Here is an 18664-nt window from a genome sequence, read left to right as displayed (position 1 = left end):
AGCTCTGCGATCAGACAGCCAGTCCACATGTAGGACTACAGTACCCAGAAGGCATTGACGGCATATTCTCGCGACTCGGTAGCCATGTTGGGGCATGCGTAGAGAGACTCGGAGGCAGGCTGGGGCCCTAGGAAGGTTCTTAAACTTTGATTGCTTTAGCTTTAAGTTTTCCCGCTGGTTTAGGGAAAGCGACCCGCAGCCTCAAGGAGAGGAGACAAGCTTCTGGCTCTGGACGCACGGATAGGCCCGGGGAACCCGCAGTCTAAAACAGGAAACTGCCCGAACCCGGACGAGCCTCCTCCGAGGGATAGTCCGGAAACGCTTCTCGAGGTGGGAAACAAGGGTCCTGCCTTCCGAGAGCCCCTCTAAAGGTAAGACAACGCCTCGCGTTAGAAACTCCTGTCGGGAGGAGTAGACGGCCCTACCTGAGGAAACGCTGTTCTCACCTGCGAACGGAAGTAACTCCCACCCATGACCCGGTCCTTCCCCTATCGATTTGGAACCCTAATGCGTTTTTTGTTTTTTTGTTTTTCCTTTCCCCAACGGAAGATGACTCAAGACCAGCCTTTGCTCGCGGTGCAGGAGGCCCTGAGGAAGTGCTTTCCCGTGGTGGAGGAGCAGCAGGGCCTGTGGCAGAGCGCTCTCAGGGACTGCCCGCCCCTCCTGGCCTCCCTCAGCAACCTGGCAGAGCAGCTGCAGGCCGCACAGAACCTACGATTTGAGGATGTGCCGTCACTTCGGGACTTCCCAGACTTACAGGAGCGGCTGAGGCGCAAGCAGCTGGCGGCTGGTGACACTCTCCTGGACAGGCTAGGGGAGAGGCTGTAAGAGGCTCAGTGGCGCTCGTTCTTGGCGGAAAGATTTTAAAACTGGGTGTTTAATAAGCTAGGATCAGTCGGAAGGGTGTTTTTCTTCTTACTTGAGAGCGTGGTATTTAGGGATATGTCAACCTTACCTCCTTTCCGTTTGTTGCAATGGGATCTCTGTCAAGAAGTCATTTTCTGGCACTTCCCTTGTCAGACTAGGCGTGACAGTGGTGGACTTAGTAAAAGTTATCAAAGCAGAACAGAAGAGCAATGGGGAACGCTTATTGGCCCTCCTCTATAGTCTTTCTTAGGTAAAAAGCAGTGAGGAGCTATACTATAAACTTATTAGGTGCCAGAGCTAAGGGTTTTACATTTTATCTCATAAAATCTTTTCAACACCTCTTTGACTTAACCTCACTTAATTAATTTTTCCGGTGAGGAAACTGAGGCTCAAGCAGATTGCCTGTGGTTGTGCAGTTAGTAAATAGTAAAACTGGAATTCTAACCCAAGTATGCCTGACACCAGGGCCACTTGTTCTGCTGTTCATTGGTGTCTGCGTGCCACGAGTAGCACGTCTCTAAGCTCTTACTATGCCTAATGTTAGACCCTCTACCTTAGAGTTACAGGTAATTGAGGATAGAGAAGAGACAGGGCACGTATGGCCTTTCCTTGACCAGGACAAGAGAAGGTTCTAGTGTGTAGAGTCTGTGCCATAGACTAATAGGAAACTGTCGAAGATGGGGCCTTCTTTGTATTCATTTGTACAAAAAACATTTTATTAAGCACCTATGGGATGCCAAGCACAGGTGCTAGGAATACAACAATGAAGCAGACTTAGTTCCTAAGCTGAGTAAAAGAGAGAGACAAGACAATCAATTAAATTAGGTCACGGTACATTCTACGATAGTGGACTTTTATTTCAATTGATTACGTGTTTGTGTGTGAGTATCGGGCTGTTAATTTTAAGTCTATTTTTTAATTGTGAGTCACAGTCAAACATTTTTGAAAGCTGCAATTATAGGCTAGGGACTGCCTTGCCCTTTGGGAAGTTGTAGCCTTCGTCTTGGTGGCTGGGCCCCTTGGAGTCACCAATGGAATAATAACAAAATTTACCGTAAGCTAGGCACTTCGCGAAGCACTTAATATGCATGGTTGCACATACTCTTCACAACAATCCTTTTCGTTCATTGGACAGTTGTTTGTTGTTCTGTCTGCCGGTCTCGATGTTTTAGGTACTTAGGATGCACAGTGAACAAAAGAGACCGTTTTTATTCGTGATTGAGAATAAGTAACTTTCCTAAGATCCACAGTAGTCTGGGTGTGTCAAGAGCCCAAATCTTACCTGTTCAAGAATTCACTAGTATGGGGCACGAGGTAGCATGAGAGCACTGCTGGTTTGTTGCTTCAGTTTCCTCTTGCTTATTCCTTTCACGTACATTGCATTGGACTGTGTGTGAGCATTTGCTCTCCTGTGTGGCAGCCCCAGAAGGCCCGCTTGGCCTTTACTTTCTTTGGCAGCTGGGAATAACATCATCACACAGCTTTGAGAGCCATGTAACTTCAGCCTCTCCATCTTTAAGTCAGTTCTTAATTCTTGAGCCACCCCTGCCTCCAAGGCACCATCATCAATCTCCATAGACCAATGGATCTCATTTGGAGGCAGTTTTTCCCACTGGGATGTGTGGCAGTAAATATTTGGAGACGTTATTGATTGTCACACCTTGGGAACGGTGGAGGCATGGTATGTTCATGTCGTCTAGTAGGTAGAGGTCAGGGATGCTTCTGAACATCCTGCAATGCACAGGGCAGCCCTCCACCACAAAGAATCATCTGGTCCAAGACGTCCTTAGTGCTGGCGTTAAGGAACCTGGCCTTAGGCCTTTCTCATGATATTGCCTAATATCAGACTCTTCCCCCAGAGCCGCCCTCCTCAAGGTGCGTGATGTAGTCAGCAGCCACGTGGAACACGTGCTTCAGATCTATGAGCAGCATGCAGACGTGATCAGCCTCGATGCTGTCCTGCAGGCTTCAGCTACAAGCCCCTCTGTGGCTGAAATGTTGGAGTGGTTACAGGATATCGAGAGACATTATCGAAGTTTGTATCCTTCGCACACATTTCAGGTACAGAACTGTTCCAGGAGGTCTTTTTAATTTCAGTTTTCACAAGATTGCCCAAAAATATATAGTATGGGTCAGTTCTCTTTGGTTCTTGAACTTGGACTCTTTGTGCATTCCTTTGTACAGTCATTCCTTAAATCACTTATTGAGTAACTGCTCCCTGCCAGGCGTTGCTCTAGGTGCTAGAAGATAGGCATTTAAAAAAGGAAATTATATAGATTGTCAGATGGCGATAAGTACCTTGGAGAAAAATAGAGCAGGGAATGAGGAAAGCGAGGGGTGAGGGTGTGCTTGTGGTTTTAAATAGGGTGGTCTGGGAAGGTCTCACTGAGAAAGTGGTATTTGAGAAAAGACCTGAAGAGGGTGGGGGAGAGAACCATGGGGGTATTTGGGGGAAGAGTGTTCCAGGTAGAAGAAACAGCAAGTGTAAAGGCCCTGAGGTGACAGCGAGCCTGGTATGTTCAGGAAGTAGCAAGGCGGCCAGTGGGGCTCAAACCGAGTGAAAGCGGGGTGGTCTAACAGGAGATGTGGTCAGAGAGGCAGGGCTAGGCCTGGTGGGGCCTCCAAGGTCTTTGAATTTTGGCTTTTACTCTGAGTGAGATGGAAAGCTATAGAAGGTTTTGAGTAGAGGAGTAACCTGATCAGACCTGTGTTTTCAACAGTATCACCCAGCTGTGTTCTGAGGAAGGACTTGGGTGGAAGCAGAAAGACCTGTTAGTTGGAGTTCTCTCACCTTTTTCCTCTCAATTCTTGCCTGTTAGTCGCATCTACCCTCTGGCTGGAGTTTCTACCTTCATTTGAATCACTCCCAAGCCAACCTTTATTCTTGCCTCTACTTTTGATTTTCGGTTTCCTGCAGATGCCCCCCACTGGAATCTCGCGGAACTGCAAGCTGAAATGGAGAATTGAAATCCTCCGTCCAGCCCTCCTGTTCAGCTCCTGTTTCCTTAAGTTGTAGCATCAAACCTGCCTGATCACTTAGTCTGGAAACTTAAGCAGCATCCCCCTTCCTGCTGTTTTCTGCTTGCCGCGTAGCAGCATCGGCCACAGTGGTGGCAACAGCAGCGTGGGCAGTGGGAGCAGTAGCTGGGGCCACCCTCACTGAGCGCTTATGGTGTGCCAGCTGCCGTTGTAAGAATGTTTGCACTCAGCTGTTAAGTCCTTCCATTCTGTTTCCTTGGTGCTTCTTGTAGTTTCCTTCTCTGTCCACACTGCCTCTACCATTGTTTCTCACTTGGACCCTTAGTCACATGCAGTCTCCAGACAGGTTTCTCTGACCCTGGCTTCTTTCCCTCTAAGCCGCCCCCGGGTAGTGGCCTCACTCCACAGATCTATCTTCCGGAAGTCTCGTTCTGATCCTGTTGCTTGTGTAGGAGTTTTCAGTAGCTTCTGGTGCTCTGAGGACGAGAACCCCCGTGCTGGTCTTTGTGTTCTGGCTCCACCTGCCCTCTCAGCCACCTTTCCTGCTACTCTGCACATCGTTCCATGCCAGCCGCACTGGAAATGTCCTGTCCCTGAATCCATTATGTGCTGGAATCCTCCTCCTGTCCTCTAAAGGCGATGAAGTCATCCTCTGAACTTCCACTGAGTTTAATCTTTCCTGTCATTTAGAGTCTTTTCAGTTTCTGTTTTTTTCTCACCACGGTGAGATCCCAGATTGCAGGGACGGTGTTTCTGTCCTTTTCCCTGTAGCCCAGAGCCATGTGTGTAAAGAAGGGCTCGGTAAAGACGTGTAGCAGAGGCGAGCCCTGCCCACCTGGTAAATGTAGCAGTAGCTGCGCTTTCACTTTTCTAGCTCCCAGGAACTCTCTCCAGGGTATTTTCTTCCTTCAGCATATTTCATTTTCTTTTTGAGCACCTTCCTTAACTCCCAGGAAGGTACCTGAAGAGGAAGTACCTTCTGTCCTCAATCCAGTGGGGAGACTTGGGAAACATCCAAGCTTTGCCCAAAGCCTGGGACCGAATTTCGGAAGACGAACACCCAGACCTTGTACGAGGTACTGGTTTTCATTTAGTCCTTCGTGTCTCCTCCCCTCCTTTCTTTCTGTGTCTCACCTCTTTGAAAGCATGTAGAGATGCCCTCATGGTGCCTTGGTAGCTTTTACAAATCTGATGTTTTGTGTTTTCTGGAGAGGTGGTATGCCATGTGTTCTCTCTCCTCCTGTTCCAGGTATCCTGTTGAACGTGTCCTTCTTCCTGGAAGAGTGAAGAAGCCGTGTGTTTATTGGGAGACTAGGGGGACGCAGTTGAAGACCGACCTTACTGCGCTCTGATATTTCTAAAGAAATGTCAGCATTGCAACTGGACTTATTGGAAATGTCAGTGCCTAGAGCCTGAGGATTGTGCTGGATGTTGGGTCTTCTTCATGCCAGGTCCTGGGTGAGGGCACATGGTCACACCTAGCCCTTTCCTAAGGCTCAGGGGAGTGGACAGAGACAGAGAGGATGCAGGAAAGGCCGTGCAGAAGAACACTGGGGGCAGAAGCAACAGCCACAGAAGTAGCAAGGAAGGAAAGGACAGGGGTAGAGAGTGCCGCTGCCCCCAGCATCATCCAAAGCTCTGAGCCTCGTTGACACCAGGTCCTGGTTTCGTGTATTTGTGTCAGTATCCAACTCCTTGATGAAAAAAAGTGGCTTTGATGATTTAAAGAAGTAAAGGGTGGGACTTCCCTGGTGGTCCAGTGCTTAAGAATCCACCTTCCAATGCAGGGAACACAGGTTTGAACCCTGGTCAGGGAACTAAGATCTCACATGCTGAGGGGCAGCTAAGCCTGCGTGCCACAACTAGAGAAGCCTGCGTGCTGCAACGAAAGATCCCGTGTGCCGCAACTAAGACCTGACACAACCAAATAAATAAATAGATATTTTTAAAAAAATAAAGAAGTAGAGGTGATGTTGGTGGAAAACAGTAACTGTTTTCGAATTGCAGTAGCTCCTTATCATCAAAACAATTTTAGTTTCCAGAGCCTACCACCAGGGGGAGGTGGTGCAGCATGGATTATTCTGAATGCTTTGTGTTTGGAGGGGTTCTCTTGTTGCTCTTACTATCTGAGAGTAAGTAACTGGGGATAGTGGGACTCCTCAAATAACAGTTTTGTTTTTTGTTTTTTTTAAACCAAAGCTGGTGACTGACTTGCTACAGTTCTCTGATCTTGGGGTGGCTGCGTGGATGGGAGAACACCAGCTCACAGTCAGGTGTTCAGGGTTGGGTTTCTGAGGCCCAGTGCCTTCATCAGTGAAATGGTCGTGGTACTTCCCGACCTGTCAGCTTCCTGGGCTGGTGTAAAAATCTGGGTCATTAGATGTAAAGAGGCTTAATAAAGAATATAGATATTTTTCAAAGTGAAAATGACTTTTTTCGTATTACAAAAGTGATATATGCTTTTTAAAAAACAGTAGAGGGCTTCCCTGGTGGCGCAGTGGTTGAGAGTCCGCCTGCCGATGTAGGGGACGTGGGTTCGTGTCCTGGTCCGGGAAGATCCCACATGCTGCGGAGCGACTGGGCCCGTGAGCCATGGCTGCTGAGCCTGCACGTCCGGAGCCTGTGCTCCGCAACGGGAGAAGCCACAACAGTGAGAGGCCCGCGTACGGCAAAAAAACAGAAAAATTGTAGAAAACATTTAAAATGCAGAAAAATATAAAACAAGCTCCACCAGAGATATTTTGTTAAGTATCTTTTTAGTGTCCATATTCACAAGTTTTTTTAACAAAACAATTAGGGTGTTATTGATAAATATTGTTGTTTAAATTATCTTTTAAAAAAATCTTAATATAGTTTGGCCAGTTTTTCATATCTGTGAATCTAGCTCAACACAATTATATACCATTTTATGAATGTATTATAATGTTATATTTTACATGTATTCTTTTAAGTCATCATGTTTTTCTACCTGTAAGGATAATACATTCTGGCTGTGAAAGATTGAAGTATTACAGAAAGTGAAAAATGCACAATGTCCACCTACCAGATATGTAATCATTTTTAATAATGTGGTGTATATTCTTCCAGGAATTTTTTTTTCTTCCAGAAATTAAAAAAAAATCTATTCTATCACATATATAATAATTGTAAATAACTTAACTCAAGATATTTGGTATCAGGTCTTATGATGTGCTGTGGGTACAGAGGTGAAGGAGAGCACTAAAAAGATTTATAGTTCAACCAGGGAAAGATTTAAACCAGTGTTTCTCAAGTTTGAAAATGTATGTAAATCACTAGTATCTGGTTAAAATTTAGATTTCCATTCTGTAGGTCCTGGGGTGGGGCCCTGGACTCTGCATTTCTAACGAGGTCCCAGGTGATGCTGATGGTCCAAGGACCAGACTTTAAGTGAAGAGATTTAAACGGTAATATAATAATGCTGTATTTGAGATCAAAACAGAATTCCATGAGAGAATAGAGGTGACAGCCAACTGCTTGTGGGACTACTTCGTGGTGACTGTGACATCTGAGTCAGGCCTTGAGGCTCAGAAAGGAGTGCAGGGTGCTGCATGTACAGGGGCAGTCTAAGCAAAGGCAGTATTTGAGAAAGAATGGAAGCTGATACCTCCTGGAAGTGTGTGGGCATCGTGCTTGTGGCTTGTACCCCCTAGAACTGGAAGCATTAACAGTTGACTATAGCAAGTCACTGGAGTTCACAGGGGGACAGAAGAGTGGCAGGAAATGGGTCTGTAAAGGTGAACTGGAATGAATTTGTGAATGCCATGATCAAGAGTATGTATTTTGCAAATGGGAGTTGCTTGTTTGTTTGTGTGTGTGTGTGTGTGTGTGTGTGTGTGTGTGTATAAAAATGAGCTTTTTAAACCTCCCTCATTGAAGCAAGTAATCATGACTGAATAGAAACAAGTATGTTTAAGGTGCTAAGTAATAACTATGTATTATTTAAGTATAATTTTTCCTTCTTAGCTTTTTTCTTCTGCTGTTAAATTGCTATCCTAATTTTCCATTTTATTTATTTTCCTTTTTTTTTGGTTGCGTTGGGTCTTAGTTGCGGTACTCGGAGTCTTCGTTGAGGTGTACAGGATCTTTTTGTTGTGGCTTGGGCTCTTCATTGCAGCACATGGGCTTCTCTCTCTAGTTGTGCGTGGGTTCCAGAGCACGTGCGCTCTGTAGTTTGTGGCTCATGGGCTCTCGTTGAGGTGCACGAGCTCAGTAGTTGCAGCATGCAGGCTTAGGTGCCCCGTGGCATGTAGGTTCCCCGACCAGGGATCGAACCTGCGTCCCCTGCAGTGGAAGGTGGATTCTTTACCACTGGACTACCAGGGGAGTCCCTCTAATTGTCCTTTTTTAAGTTGCAATTAATTTGGTTTATTTTTTGAGTAAGTGATACTTTCACATTGTACAAAATTCATAGGGTGCAAGTGTATATTCAGTGAAGAGTTCCCCGTTACTCAGTCCCCCTCCCTGGAGGCAGCCAGTGTTAAATGTTTCCTATGTGTCCTTCCAGAAATATTCTTTGCCTCTATGAGTGCAGGGGTGGTTACCCTCCAAGATAGCCCCATAGATCCCAATGATCCATGCCCTTGTATACTCCCCTCCCCTTCAGTGTGGGCTGACCTTACAGATTCGCTTCTGATGAATAGAAGACAGTGGTAGTGGTGGTCATTTCTGGAACTAGGTTATGAGGAAAGACTGGCTTCCATGGTGGGTGCTGTCCCTTGCTCTCCTGGGGAAGTCATCTGTGAGGCAGCCCTGTGGAGAGCTCACATGAGAGCCTGATGCCTGCCAGCAACCCTGAGTGAACTTGGGAGCAGACCCTCTTCCCGAGCTGAGCCTTCAGATGAGACCACAGTCCCAGCTAACAGCTTGACTACAACCTCGTGGGGACCTAAGCCAAAGGCAACCTAGCTCAGCCGGACCCGGATTCCTGGCCTGTGGAAACAGATAATAAATGTTTGTCTTAAGTCATTAAGTTTTGGGGTAATTTGTTACACAATGATAGGTGACTAATGCAAGAAGCAAATATTTTTGTATTCTCTACAACTTCATACAAATAGTAGCATGCTGTATATCCAGTTTTGCACCTCGTTTTTTCCACCTACTGTATCTTAGAGATCATTCCGTATGAATACGTAAAGAGCTTCCGTAATTTTTTCTAAAAACAGTTGCATAGTTTTCTGTTGTGTGGGTGTAACATAATTTATTTAGCCCCTTACTGATGGCCATTTAGGTTGTTTCCAAAGTCTTGACACTTGTTAGGTTTTGGTAGCCCTCCCTCTCACTCCCACCCCTGCTCATGGTTTTTTCCTTGGAATTTTCAGTTAGTTAATACCACCCCACCCACTCACCCCCAATAAAAAAAGAATTCTGTTGGTATTTTTACTGGAATCGTATTAAATTTATAAACTAATTTAGGGAGAGTCATCATAGTGGGAATCCTTCTGGCTCTCCTTTAAGCATGCCACTGGCTCATGGGTTGAGATATTAAATGTGAGTTCTTTTCTCTGTTTCCCTCAGGTGGGGAAATAGACTCTTGGTGCTCAGAACCCTCTTCCCTGTCCGTGAGACAATCTGTTGGGACGGAATGAAGAATTTGTGTTTCTTTCCTGTCTCTACCCCACCCACATTTAGAATGGACCTCAGAATGCTTCTCTCAGGCAGAGTAGAGGGTTTTCAAAGCCAGTGGGACCCTAGGCTCTGAAGAAAAGAACTTCTCCCTGCCTAGGGAGAGTCCAGGCTGTGTGGTCTCTCTGACTTTAATCAGGATGATGGGGGCCGGGGACCATCTCCAGCTTGTTCAAGCATTGGGTTGTTTGTAATTCTCCCTGTGAGAAGGTGGGGAGAGCGCACATTTGGAGGAGCAGATTCAGGGATATGGGGAAGGAGCTAGTGTGTTGATAGCCAACTCTGGGGAAACCTTGCTGAATTCAAGTGACCCAGACCTGGGTCCAAGTCTCAGGTCAGCCTCTTACTAGACAGGTGATCTTGGATGAGTCGTTTTCCCTCCTCTAAGTTTCAGCTTCTTCATCTGTACAATGAAATAATGACGTTTGTCCTTACAGAGTTGTAAGGCTCAAGTGGGAGGAGTCATGTGAGGGCTTTTGGTAAATTTATAAACATTGAAGGAGCTGAAATTAACTTGAGATTGATTAGTCACCTACTGAGTGCATAGTTCTGGGCTGTGCCCTTTAACGTGTTCCTCAACCCTTAACAAGCCGTGAAATAAGTATGCTTTGAGAAAGTATGCCGGGATTCGTACCACGGTTTTCTTGGTTCTGGTGAAAGGGGTCTTTTCCTTGCACCACTGTTTCCTCTCTGCCACAGAAGGCAGAAGCTCCCTCCCACCTCCTCAGCTGTGACAAGAGTTGGTTTCCCGAATACCCAGCCGTGCCTGGGACGTGAGTCCTCCAAGTGCAGCAGTGAGTGCGGTGCTGCCCCCGTCTGGCTTGGCAGGGGCACATGAGGCGTCCAAGGCTCAGGGCACTACAACCTTGCCAGTTACCCTCCTTTCTGATCCCATAGCCAGGAGGGTTGGAGTGCGTCCTGGGGCCGTCTGCCAGAGTCTTACACTTGTGCCCTTTATGCCAGGCGCTGGGAGGAGAAAGCCAGTCCTTCCAGGCACTCTCCCTCCTCCACATCGTTCCTGGAAGGCTCCTTCTTGGTTTCTACCGAGTGCAAAGGAAAGTCACTTTTTCTGAGACTGGTGCCTGGTACAGCGTTTGAGAGTCCCAGCCCCAGAGATTCTGATCCAGTGTGTGTGGGCAGGGGTGAGGTAGCTGTATGCTTAGCAAGTACCCCCCCCCCCCGTTCTCTTGCAGAGTCATTCTTGAAGAAATAGCCTTAGTCCTGAGAAAAAGCAGCAGCACAGAGAGAGAGAGCTGGGTAGGATAGCCACAAAGATTGTGCTTCTCTGGGGAAGAAACCAGACTTAATAACTTTCTCATTGCACCTCTTCTTCCCTTTTTGTGGCTTCCCAGCACCTAGCTGGTCCTCAATTCCAACGGACACCTCGGCTCTGTTCCCCCAACCCCTCTGTGCTGTTTGGAGCGGGGTAGTAGTGACTTACGTACACGGCACCTGACAGTCTGCCACCTCCATATTCATTCATTCGGAGGCCTCCCTGTGTGCCCGGCACAGAACAAATTACCGGTGACGCAGAGATAAATAGGGGGAAGTACACAGTTGGTAGATCCGGCAGATACGTAAGCCCATTGTGAGATGTGCTGTCATAAAGATGTGCTGGTGATGCAGTGGATGGAGAGAGACGGATCCTTTCTCTGGGCGGTTGTGGGAGGCAAGAAAAGGGAACGTAAGAGTAGGTGTCCAGCAACTTAAATTCAGCCAGAATCTTCCCTCCGGTCTCTAACGGACTGAGAGATGGGGGAGGGGGTCAGCCCGGCCCGTTTGCCCTCATGTGAGCAGGGAGCATCATCTTCCCGATTCAGACGTGCGCAGTAGTTCTTAATTTGCACAGAAAGCCCAGACTAATAAATCCACTACTCCGCTGCAGTCCCCACAGCGCGTTTATAGGCAGCAGCTGACTTTTATCAGCTCGTTTGTTCTTTCACATAAGCAGAGTTTTATGAGGGTCTCCTGAGCTGGCTCATAACGCGATGAAACGTCTGCAAAACTCAACCATAAATCCCCGGCACCTGCCAAGCAGAGGATGCTGTTTTCCAGGCACATTTGGTCCAGCTGGCGGCTCTGTCCCCTTGCCCAGTTTGCATTTCTGCACTTGTCTCTTTAAACTTGGATTTGTTTTTCAGCCCTCTGCGGCCTCTTTAAAGGCAACTGAAAAATGAGGGGTAGGAAAAAGGAACTAGAAAGTTATGTCTGTGCTAAAAATTACGTCTGGCTTATGTTGCCCTGAAAGCTGGTTTTGATCCCACTGCTGAAACAGAGATCAGGCTTCCCAGCCACACGAACCCCAGGGCCAGGGACTGAAGGACAGTGCCAACTGAGGCCGCTGTTAATACTTTGATTCTCTTCTGGGCCATCACCCTTTGTACTTGCCAAAGACCCAAATCCTCAGTTGTCAGTTCCGTAAATTAAAGGAGCAGCTCCAGAGGCCTTTTCCCCAGATGGTCTCCAAACATGACATCTTTTCCCAGCATTTCGAGAGCTCCCCCTACACAGAGAGGAAACTTAAATGCCCTCCCTCCTCCAAATAAGGCAAGACCTGGCCTCTCTGAGGATGCTGGCTGGCAGAGGCGGACTGGTTCCTTGGGAAGGCTACAAACGCCTCAGTAGAGCAGGTTGTCTGTCTAGGAAATGCTATGTGGCCCAAGGCTGTGCTCTCAGAATCATTCACCTCTCTGTTTGCAGGGTCTCTTGGTTTTGGTCAGGCGACCGCTACGCCCGAAGAAGACCCCTGGGGCCGCCCTTCATGTGGCCTCATCTCTTGCTCACTTTCCCTAGACCCCACTTCAGGGCAGCTTCCTGGGCGTGTGACCCGTGCTTATAAGGGTCCCCCAGCTCAGCCTAAGGCTCTGCTGTCACCCTCTTGAAATTCTTAATAGTTTTTGAACAAAAGGCTGGATTTTCATTTTGCATGGGGCCGTGCGAATTACGTTGCCAGCCCTGCCCCACTTCCCTCTGGTCCTGCTGTAAGGAGCTGCCCCAGGTCTGTGGACAGACCCTTTCTCTCCTCCCAAGTCCAAGTCCGAGACTGTGGAGAGCAGGTTCCTTGCCTGTCCATGAGGAATCTGGCCTTGCCCCCCTCCCCAGGGCTCCCGTGATCCAGTCTTCCGGTTTCAGCCACTTCCTATCACGTGACAGCATCTCGAAAAGCCCTGAAGAGGCCTCTTCCAATCCTAACTCATTGAGTGTCATCACCTGCTCCTGGCCCTTCATCACCTTCCCCTTCACCAGAAAAGACTTCGGTTAATGCACTCTGCTAGGAGGAAGCTGCCTGCTCTGATGGAGGGACTGAAGCCTCTGCTAGAAAAAAAAAAAAACAGCTGCTAATCCCCATCCCTGCCCCAAAGGCAAGACACAGTTCCCTGCACGGGAGGGGGAACCCACCTTCTTTCTCCAAGCCCAGCTGGGACACCATCTACTCAGTGATGTCTTCTCTTATTCCCTTACTAAGAACAACCCTTCCTTTTCCAGCATGTTCCTCGTATCTCTATCACTTCATTTTTTGTATCCATCCTTACACCCCCACTGGCCCAGCAAGGTGCTCAGCACCTCTGGGGACTGAACCGAGTGGCAGAAATGCTGCAGAGATTTTGCAGCTGCCCGGCTCGGAGAAGGTGGACTTGCCCCACCTGGTGGGGTTGTGCGGGGTCGGGGGGCTGGTCCTAGGCAGAGCTGACCGGCCACCGGTGGCCGTGGCCTCCCCTAAAGCCATGGTGTCCTGGAAAGATCACGAGCTTCGGCAGAATCCTGGCTGTACCACCTAGGACTGTGGGGCCTTGGCTTTACCTCTCTTCCTGTGAAATGAGGACAATACCTGACTCACCGGACTATTAGGAAAATTAAGTGAGCTAATTTATTCAAAGCATAGAGGATAAGGCCCAGCGCACAGTAGGTTCTTAGTAACTGTTTTATGCTGCCCTCCTCCACCCTCTGGAGGACTTAAAGCTGAGGCCTTTCCTCCTTTGTCAGGTATCAGCTGGGCTGAGGGTATTGTCCCCGGCTACCTGTGTCTGGGAGCTGGGCTGGTGACAGAAGTGAAACAAGGCAGGAGCGGACCCCCCACCCCAATGACAAAGAGCCGCAGGCCAGGCAAGGCAAAACCTCCTCCCTTCCCCAGCCCTGCCTGGCTTGGCTTCCCAGATCCACCCGGCATTGCCACACCAGCGGAAATGGTGGTTGCCTTATGATGGTTGCTGTCCCAGCCAAACCCCAGGACTCTGGCGACAGCCCTGAATGGGCCTGGCCGCCACATCAAGGACAGAGCTCCACCCTCTTTCCTGCACCCCCTCCCACCTCAGGCTTCCCAGCCTCTTTCCTCCCCAGAGAACCCAGGGTGGAACCCTCTCCCTGGGGCCGGGGTCGGCCACAGGCCCCTGTGGCAGCTGCTGCCGTGAGGTGGAGAAGGTTCTGGACGGGGAATCGGGACATCCGCCACTCGCCCCTGTGGGACCTGAGCAGGTGACCCGGCCTCTCTGGACCCCGGTGTCTTCATCAAAAAAGCAAAAACAAAGCAGGATAGTAAACAAAAGTTTCAACTTCACGAGAATTCTGCTGCCAGAATTAAATGGGCTAATAAATGTAAAAGAGCTTCAGATCACATACACATAGAAGTAATGTTTCTCTGAGGAGCAGCAGGGTGGATGGAAAGAAGGGGGATTTGGGAGTCCAGTAAGAATCAGACCATAATCACTATTTACTGAGCAGTTTCTCTGCTTCAGGCTTATGTCTAGTGCTTTTGGATCCATTACAACCGCCCTGTGAGGTAGATTCATTCCCCCGGTTTTACAGATGCATCTGATTTAGGAGGCTCAGGTGACTTGACTCTCCAAGGTCACATAGCTGATCTGGGATTTAATCCTTGAGGAGCTCCAGCGTTCCTATCTACTACGTAGCCATCCAAGACAGCCCTGGCCAGTGTCCTCAGCCAGTCAACAAGACTTCTCTGTGCCTTGGTTCCCTCCCCTGTGCGGTGGAGGAGAGGAAGTGAGCCCAGGAGAGGAGTGGGGCTGGCACAGTGCAGGGCAGGTGGGATGGTGGCTGACTCTACCCACAGCAGTGGTTCCCAGCAAGGCCTGCGATCCGCCCATCACAGGCAGGGCTTCTGGGGACCACTCAGTGAGGGAAGCCTGGCTCAGGTAGGAGCATAAGGTGTGTCATTTCCCGGCTACGCTTGGCAACTCTTCAGAGGCAAGGCTGGCGGATGTGAGACACCCCGCTGCCCTGGGCAATCTGGGACCTGCCTCATTTCTGTCTCCATCCACTGAAATCTCCATCATGCTCCACGAGTCACCCAAGCACCAGAATTCCACACCACTGCGTGGGGGAAAGTGCACCCAGTGAGCCAGCCTCGTAGACCAGTTTGTGGGAATAACCAGCACCTCCTGTGCAAGCCGTGGACCCCAGCACACTCATCCAAGGCCCGGGGTCTGAGGAGGGCACTTATTTCTGGCTGAGGACCCCAGCCCAGTAGCATCCTCTATCCAGTCCCCCTCGCCCAGGCTGCCTGGCCCAGCAGGAGACAGGCAAGATGTGGAGCGGCCATCATTTAGACCCTGTGTAACTGAACAAACAAGGAATAAACAGTCTCTCCCTTGGTGAGGACTGAAGGATTGAGACCAGTGTTTCTTATTCTTGGCTGCAATGGGAGTCACTGGGGGAGCTTTGTAAAGCACCAATGCCTGTGTCCACCCCCAGATTCTGGTTTAATTGGCTGGGATGCAGGCATTTTAAAAGCACCCGCTCCCTGTGACTTTAATATTCAGCGAAGGTAGAGAACAACTGCGTTGATACAACTCATTCATTAAAGAACCTTGCTTTTGAATGTCACCATGTGTCACACACTCTGCTAGGCTCCAAGGTGAGCAAGAGTCTGGGCCTCTGCCCTCACGGGGCCTGTATTCTAGTGGGGAGACAAAATAAGCAGCAAGGAAGTGGGTACTTGCAGATGGTAATAAACGCTGTAAGGGACATGGAGCAGTAATGCAGTGAAAGAGATGGGTATTAGCTGCGGCTGCAGTTCTCAAAGTGTCGTCTGGGGACTCGGAGGCCCTTTCAGGGGATCTGCAAGATGGAAACGTTTTATAACATAGTGGTCCCTTGGTATCCGTGGGGGATTGTTTCCGGAACCCACGAGGATACCAGAATCCACAGGTACTCAAGTCCCTTATATAAAACTGCATGGTTTTTGCATATAACCTACGCACATCCTCACGTATGTACACTTTAAATCATCTCTAGATTACTCATAATACCTAATACAACGTAAATGCTATGTAAGTAGTTGCCAGCATGGCAAATTCAAGTTTTGCTTTTTGGAACTTTCTGGCATTTTTTTTCCAAATATTTTTGATCCTTGGTTGGTTGAGTTTGCAGATGCAGAACCGTGGATACGGAGGGCTGACTGTACTAAGACACTGTTTGCCTCTTCTATCCTCATTCTCTCACAAGTGTACAGGGGAGTTTTCAGGTGCCCTGTGGTGTGTAATGACATCCTCACTCTGACAGCTAACGAGGCGTGTGCTTGTGTGTTCCAGTGTTTTAAAACATTCTCAGATTTAATGTCTATTTTGGTAAATGTTGATAGATACAAGCCATATGAACCCCAGCAGAAGCTCTCTGGGGTCCTCAATTTTAAGAATGTAATAGAGTCATGAGACCAAAAAGTTTGAAAACAGCTGATCCAGGGGAAAAGGCTTCCAGAGGGTCCTGAGGTATGGGAACCAGCTTGGTGTGTCCAGGAAACAGTAGGAAGGCAAGGAGATTAGAGGGAAGAGAGAAAGGGGTTGGTGGCAGATGAGGCCCGAGGGGAAGGTAGAGACCAGGCATGCAGGAATCTGGAGGGAGGACTACTGCAGGCAGAGGAGGACCGGGACGCTGTCCGGGTGTGAAATAAAAGATTGAACCAGGATGACAGCCGTGCAGACGGAGAGAAGTCGATTCCAGAGATATCTGGAAGGTGGAGTCACCGGGACCTGGTGATAAATCAAATGTAGAATGGAAGAGGATGGCTCCAGCTTGCTGGCCATTCGTCAAGGCAGGGGACACAGGAACTGGATGAGTTTTAGGGTGGGTGGTGGAGGACAGGATGTGAGAGGTGTCAGGGGTGGGGGATGTCCAGCTGGCTTCTGGAGAGGTGGGTTTGGATGTCACTGGAGGAGTCAGGGCTGCAGTGATCAAGTTTTGGGAGAATGTGTGCAGAAAGGAGGAACTTTGCTGGGGAAGCCCAACCTGCAGGACGTGAAACAGGTTGATGTCAGAGGGGGTCGGGGGAGAACCAGAAGGTCCTGAGGGCCAGAAGCCAAAGAAGGAGACCGTTTCAAGAATGAAGGAAGGTCTGGGCTGGTAAGAGTGCAGAGGGGTCGTGTTGGATGAGGATGGCTGTGACCTCTGTAAGAAGTTTCTTGGGTTGCAGCGGGTTGAGGGGTGAAAAGAGATGAGGACACGGAAGTGATGTGTGTGGAAAGACTTCCAGGAGGGGAAGGAAGAAAATAGCTTGAAGGAGGTGCAGAGGGGGTCTTTTAGGATGGAGGAGATAGGAAATTTTATGTAAGCTGAGGGGATGGTTGATGGCACAAAGTCCCGAACTAGTGGAGAGGCTGGCTCAGGGCCGGGGGAAGGAAGAACAGAAACAGTTACAGTGAGTTTGGGTGGAAGGTGGATAGTGGAGGGAGGGTCATCTGAGTGGCAGGTAGCAGGCAAGGTGGTTTGTAGAAGGGGCGATCAGGCAGGTGGAGGCTGGGAGAGGGAGGGGAAGGTTTGGACTGCCACTAAGGATGCTGGGTGAGGAAGCTTCTGGGCTCAGGGGCAAGGCTGGGCTTGGGACTTCTTTGCCTCTCACCCAGAGTGGATCCAGAGGGCTCAGAAAACACCAGATAGACTGCCTTTAAGCAGTGATTCCCCTCAAAGAGCTGCTCATACTTTTCCCCAGATGTTTCCCGATTATTTTCACCATATTGAGAGGAAATGCATAGAAGAGGAGTAGGGATTAACATGCTGACTTAATGTGAGGAAGGAGCAGAGAAACTCTCAAAACATTTCTGAAAGCAGTCAGGATCATAATACGGAAATCCTGGTTCCCTGAACCGGACCACTGGGCAGCAGTGCTTTGATGGTCCTCTTCCTCCTTCCCTCCGTGGCCACCTTCCTCCCACCATCCCTCCAGGCTCATCAGCCTTGACACCTCCCTCTCTTCTGCCTTTTGGTCCCCATACCCCTGCCCCAGCTCCAGCATATCAGTCCCCAAGATGGTGGCACTGTCCACGCCTCTCAGGAGTCTGTCCTTTCCCCTTCTTTCTCAGTGCCAGGACTACTGCTGGCCTCAGCCTCCAGTCTGTCGTTCCAGTCCACCCTCTGCCAAGAGGATTGTTCTAGACTATATGTAAATCTAACCATGTATCCTCTTACTCCTGAAGTCTTTCAAAGATTCCCAGGGTGTCTAGGTAGAGACCCAAACTCTTTTTTAAAAATAAATAATTAATTAATTTTTTGCTGTGTTGGATCTTCGTTGATGCATGTGGGCTTTCTCTAGTTGTGGCGAGCAGGGGCTACTCTTCATTGTGGTGCGCGAACTTCTCATTGCGGTGGCTTCATTTGTTGCAGAGCACAGGCTCTAGGCACGTGGGCTTCAGTAGTTATGGCACACGGGGCTCAGTCGTTGTGGCTCACGGGCTCTAGAGCACAGGCTCAGTAGTTGTGGCGCACGGGCTTAGTTGTTCCGCGGCATGTGGGATCTTCCCGGACCAGGGCTTGAACCCGTGTCCCCTGAATTGGCAGGCGGATTCTTAACCACTTCGCCACCAGGGAAGTCCCCCAAACTCTTTTATTTTTTTTAATTTAATTTTTTTTTTTGGCCACGCCACATGGCATGTGGTATCTTGGTTCCCCGAGCAGGGATCGAACCTACGTCCCCTGTGTTGGAAGCACAGAGTCTTAACCACTGGACCATCAGGGAAGTCCCAGGACCCAAACTCTTCAGCGTGGTGTTCAAGGCCCCTCATTGGCCCACCAACCCCACTTCATCTCCCAGCACTCCTCAGGTCTCCTCTGCCCCCATGCCTTTGTTCATGGGGGTTCTCCTGCCAGGGAAACCCTACTCCCCTTATCCATCTGCGGGGCTGGGGGAATTCTATTCACCTTTCAGGGCTCAGTTGAAATGTCACCT

General features: G+C 49.1%; 1 protein-coding gene and 1 non-coding gene across 4 annotated transcripts; one reads left to right on the top strand and one right to left on the bottom strand.

Moving 5' to 3' along the window:
- Window positions 1-80: 80 nt before the first annotated feature.
- Window positions 81-9212, top strand: C1H1orf109 (chromosome 1 C1orf109 homolog). 3 transcript variants are annotated; one of them, XR_004352737.1, is made up of 6 exons: window positions 90-371; window positions 550-824; window positions 2727-2906; window positions 4804-4922; window positions 5096-5583; window positions 8188-9212. XR_004352737.1 is itself a non-coding variant. In XM_032652439.1 (5 exons), the coding sequence occupies exons 2-5, from the start codon at window positions 550-552 to the stop codon at window positions 5131-5133; spliced, it is 612 nt and encodes a 203-aa protein (XP_032508330.1). In that variant the 5' UTR covers window positions 81-371; the 3' UTR covers window positions 5134-7700. The 3 variants fall into 3 exon arrangements, 2 of the variants coding, with proteins under 2 accessions (XP_032508330.1, XP_032508323.1); XM_032652439.1 differs by lacking the exon at window positions 8188-9212 and having other exon boundaries at window positions 81-371; window positions 5096-7700; XM_032652432.1 differs by lacking the exon at window positions 8188-9212 and having other exon boundaries at window positions 105-371; window positions 4804-6411.
- Window positions 9213-18381: 9169 nt separating this feature from the next.
- On the bottom strand, window positions 18382-18454 carry TRNAG-UCC. Its single transcript has one exon. It is a non-coding gene; the product is annotated as a tRNA-Gly (tRNA).
- Window positions 18455-18664: the final 210 nt, after the last annotated feature.

The sequence above is a fragment of the Phocoena sinus genome, chromosome 1, assembly GCF_008692025.1.
Source record: "Phocoena sinus isolate mPhoSin1 chromosome 1, mPhoSin1.pri, whole genome shotgun sequence".
Classification (NCBI taxonomy): domain Eukaryota; kingdom Metazoa; phylum Chordata; class Mammalia; order Artiodactyla; family Phocoenidae; genus Phocoena; species Phocoena sinus.
The sequence above is the reverse complement of the archived record's forward strand: the minus strand, read 5'-3'. Positions and strand labels throughout refer to the sequence as shown.

Coding starts and splice junctions, on each gene's coding strand:
- C1H1orf109 (XM_032652432.1), top strand. CDS start 550: ATGACTCAAGACCAGCCTTTGCTCGCGGTGCAGGAGGCCCTGAGGAAG. Junction 825..2,726: donor GACAGGCTAGGGGAGAGGCT/GTAAGAGGCTCA, acceptor CTCTTCCCCCAG/AGCCGCCCTCCTCAAGGTGC. Junction 2,907..4,803: donor GAGAGACATTATCGAAGTTT/GTATCCTTCGCA, acceptor ACTCCCAGGAAG/GTACCTGAAGAGGAAGTACC.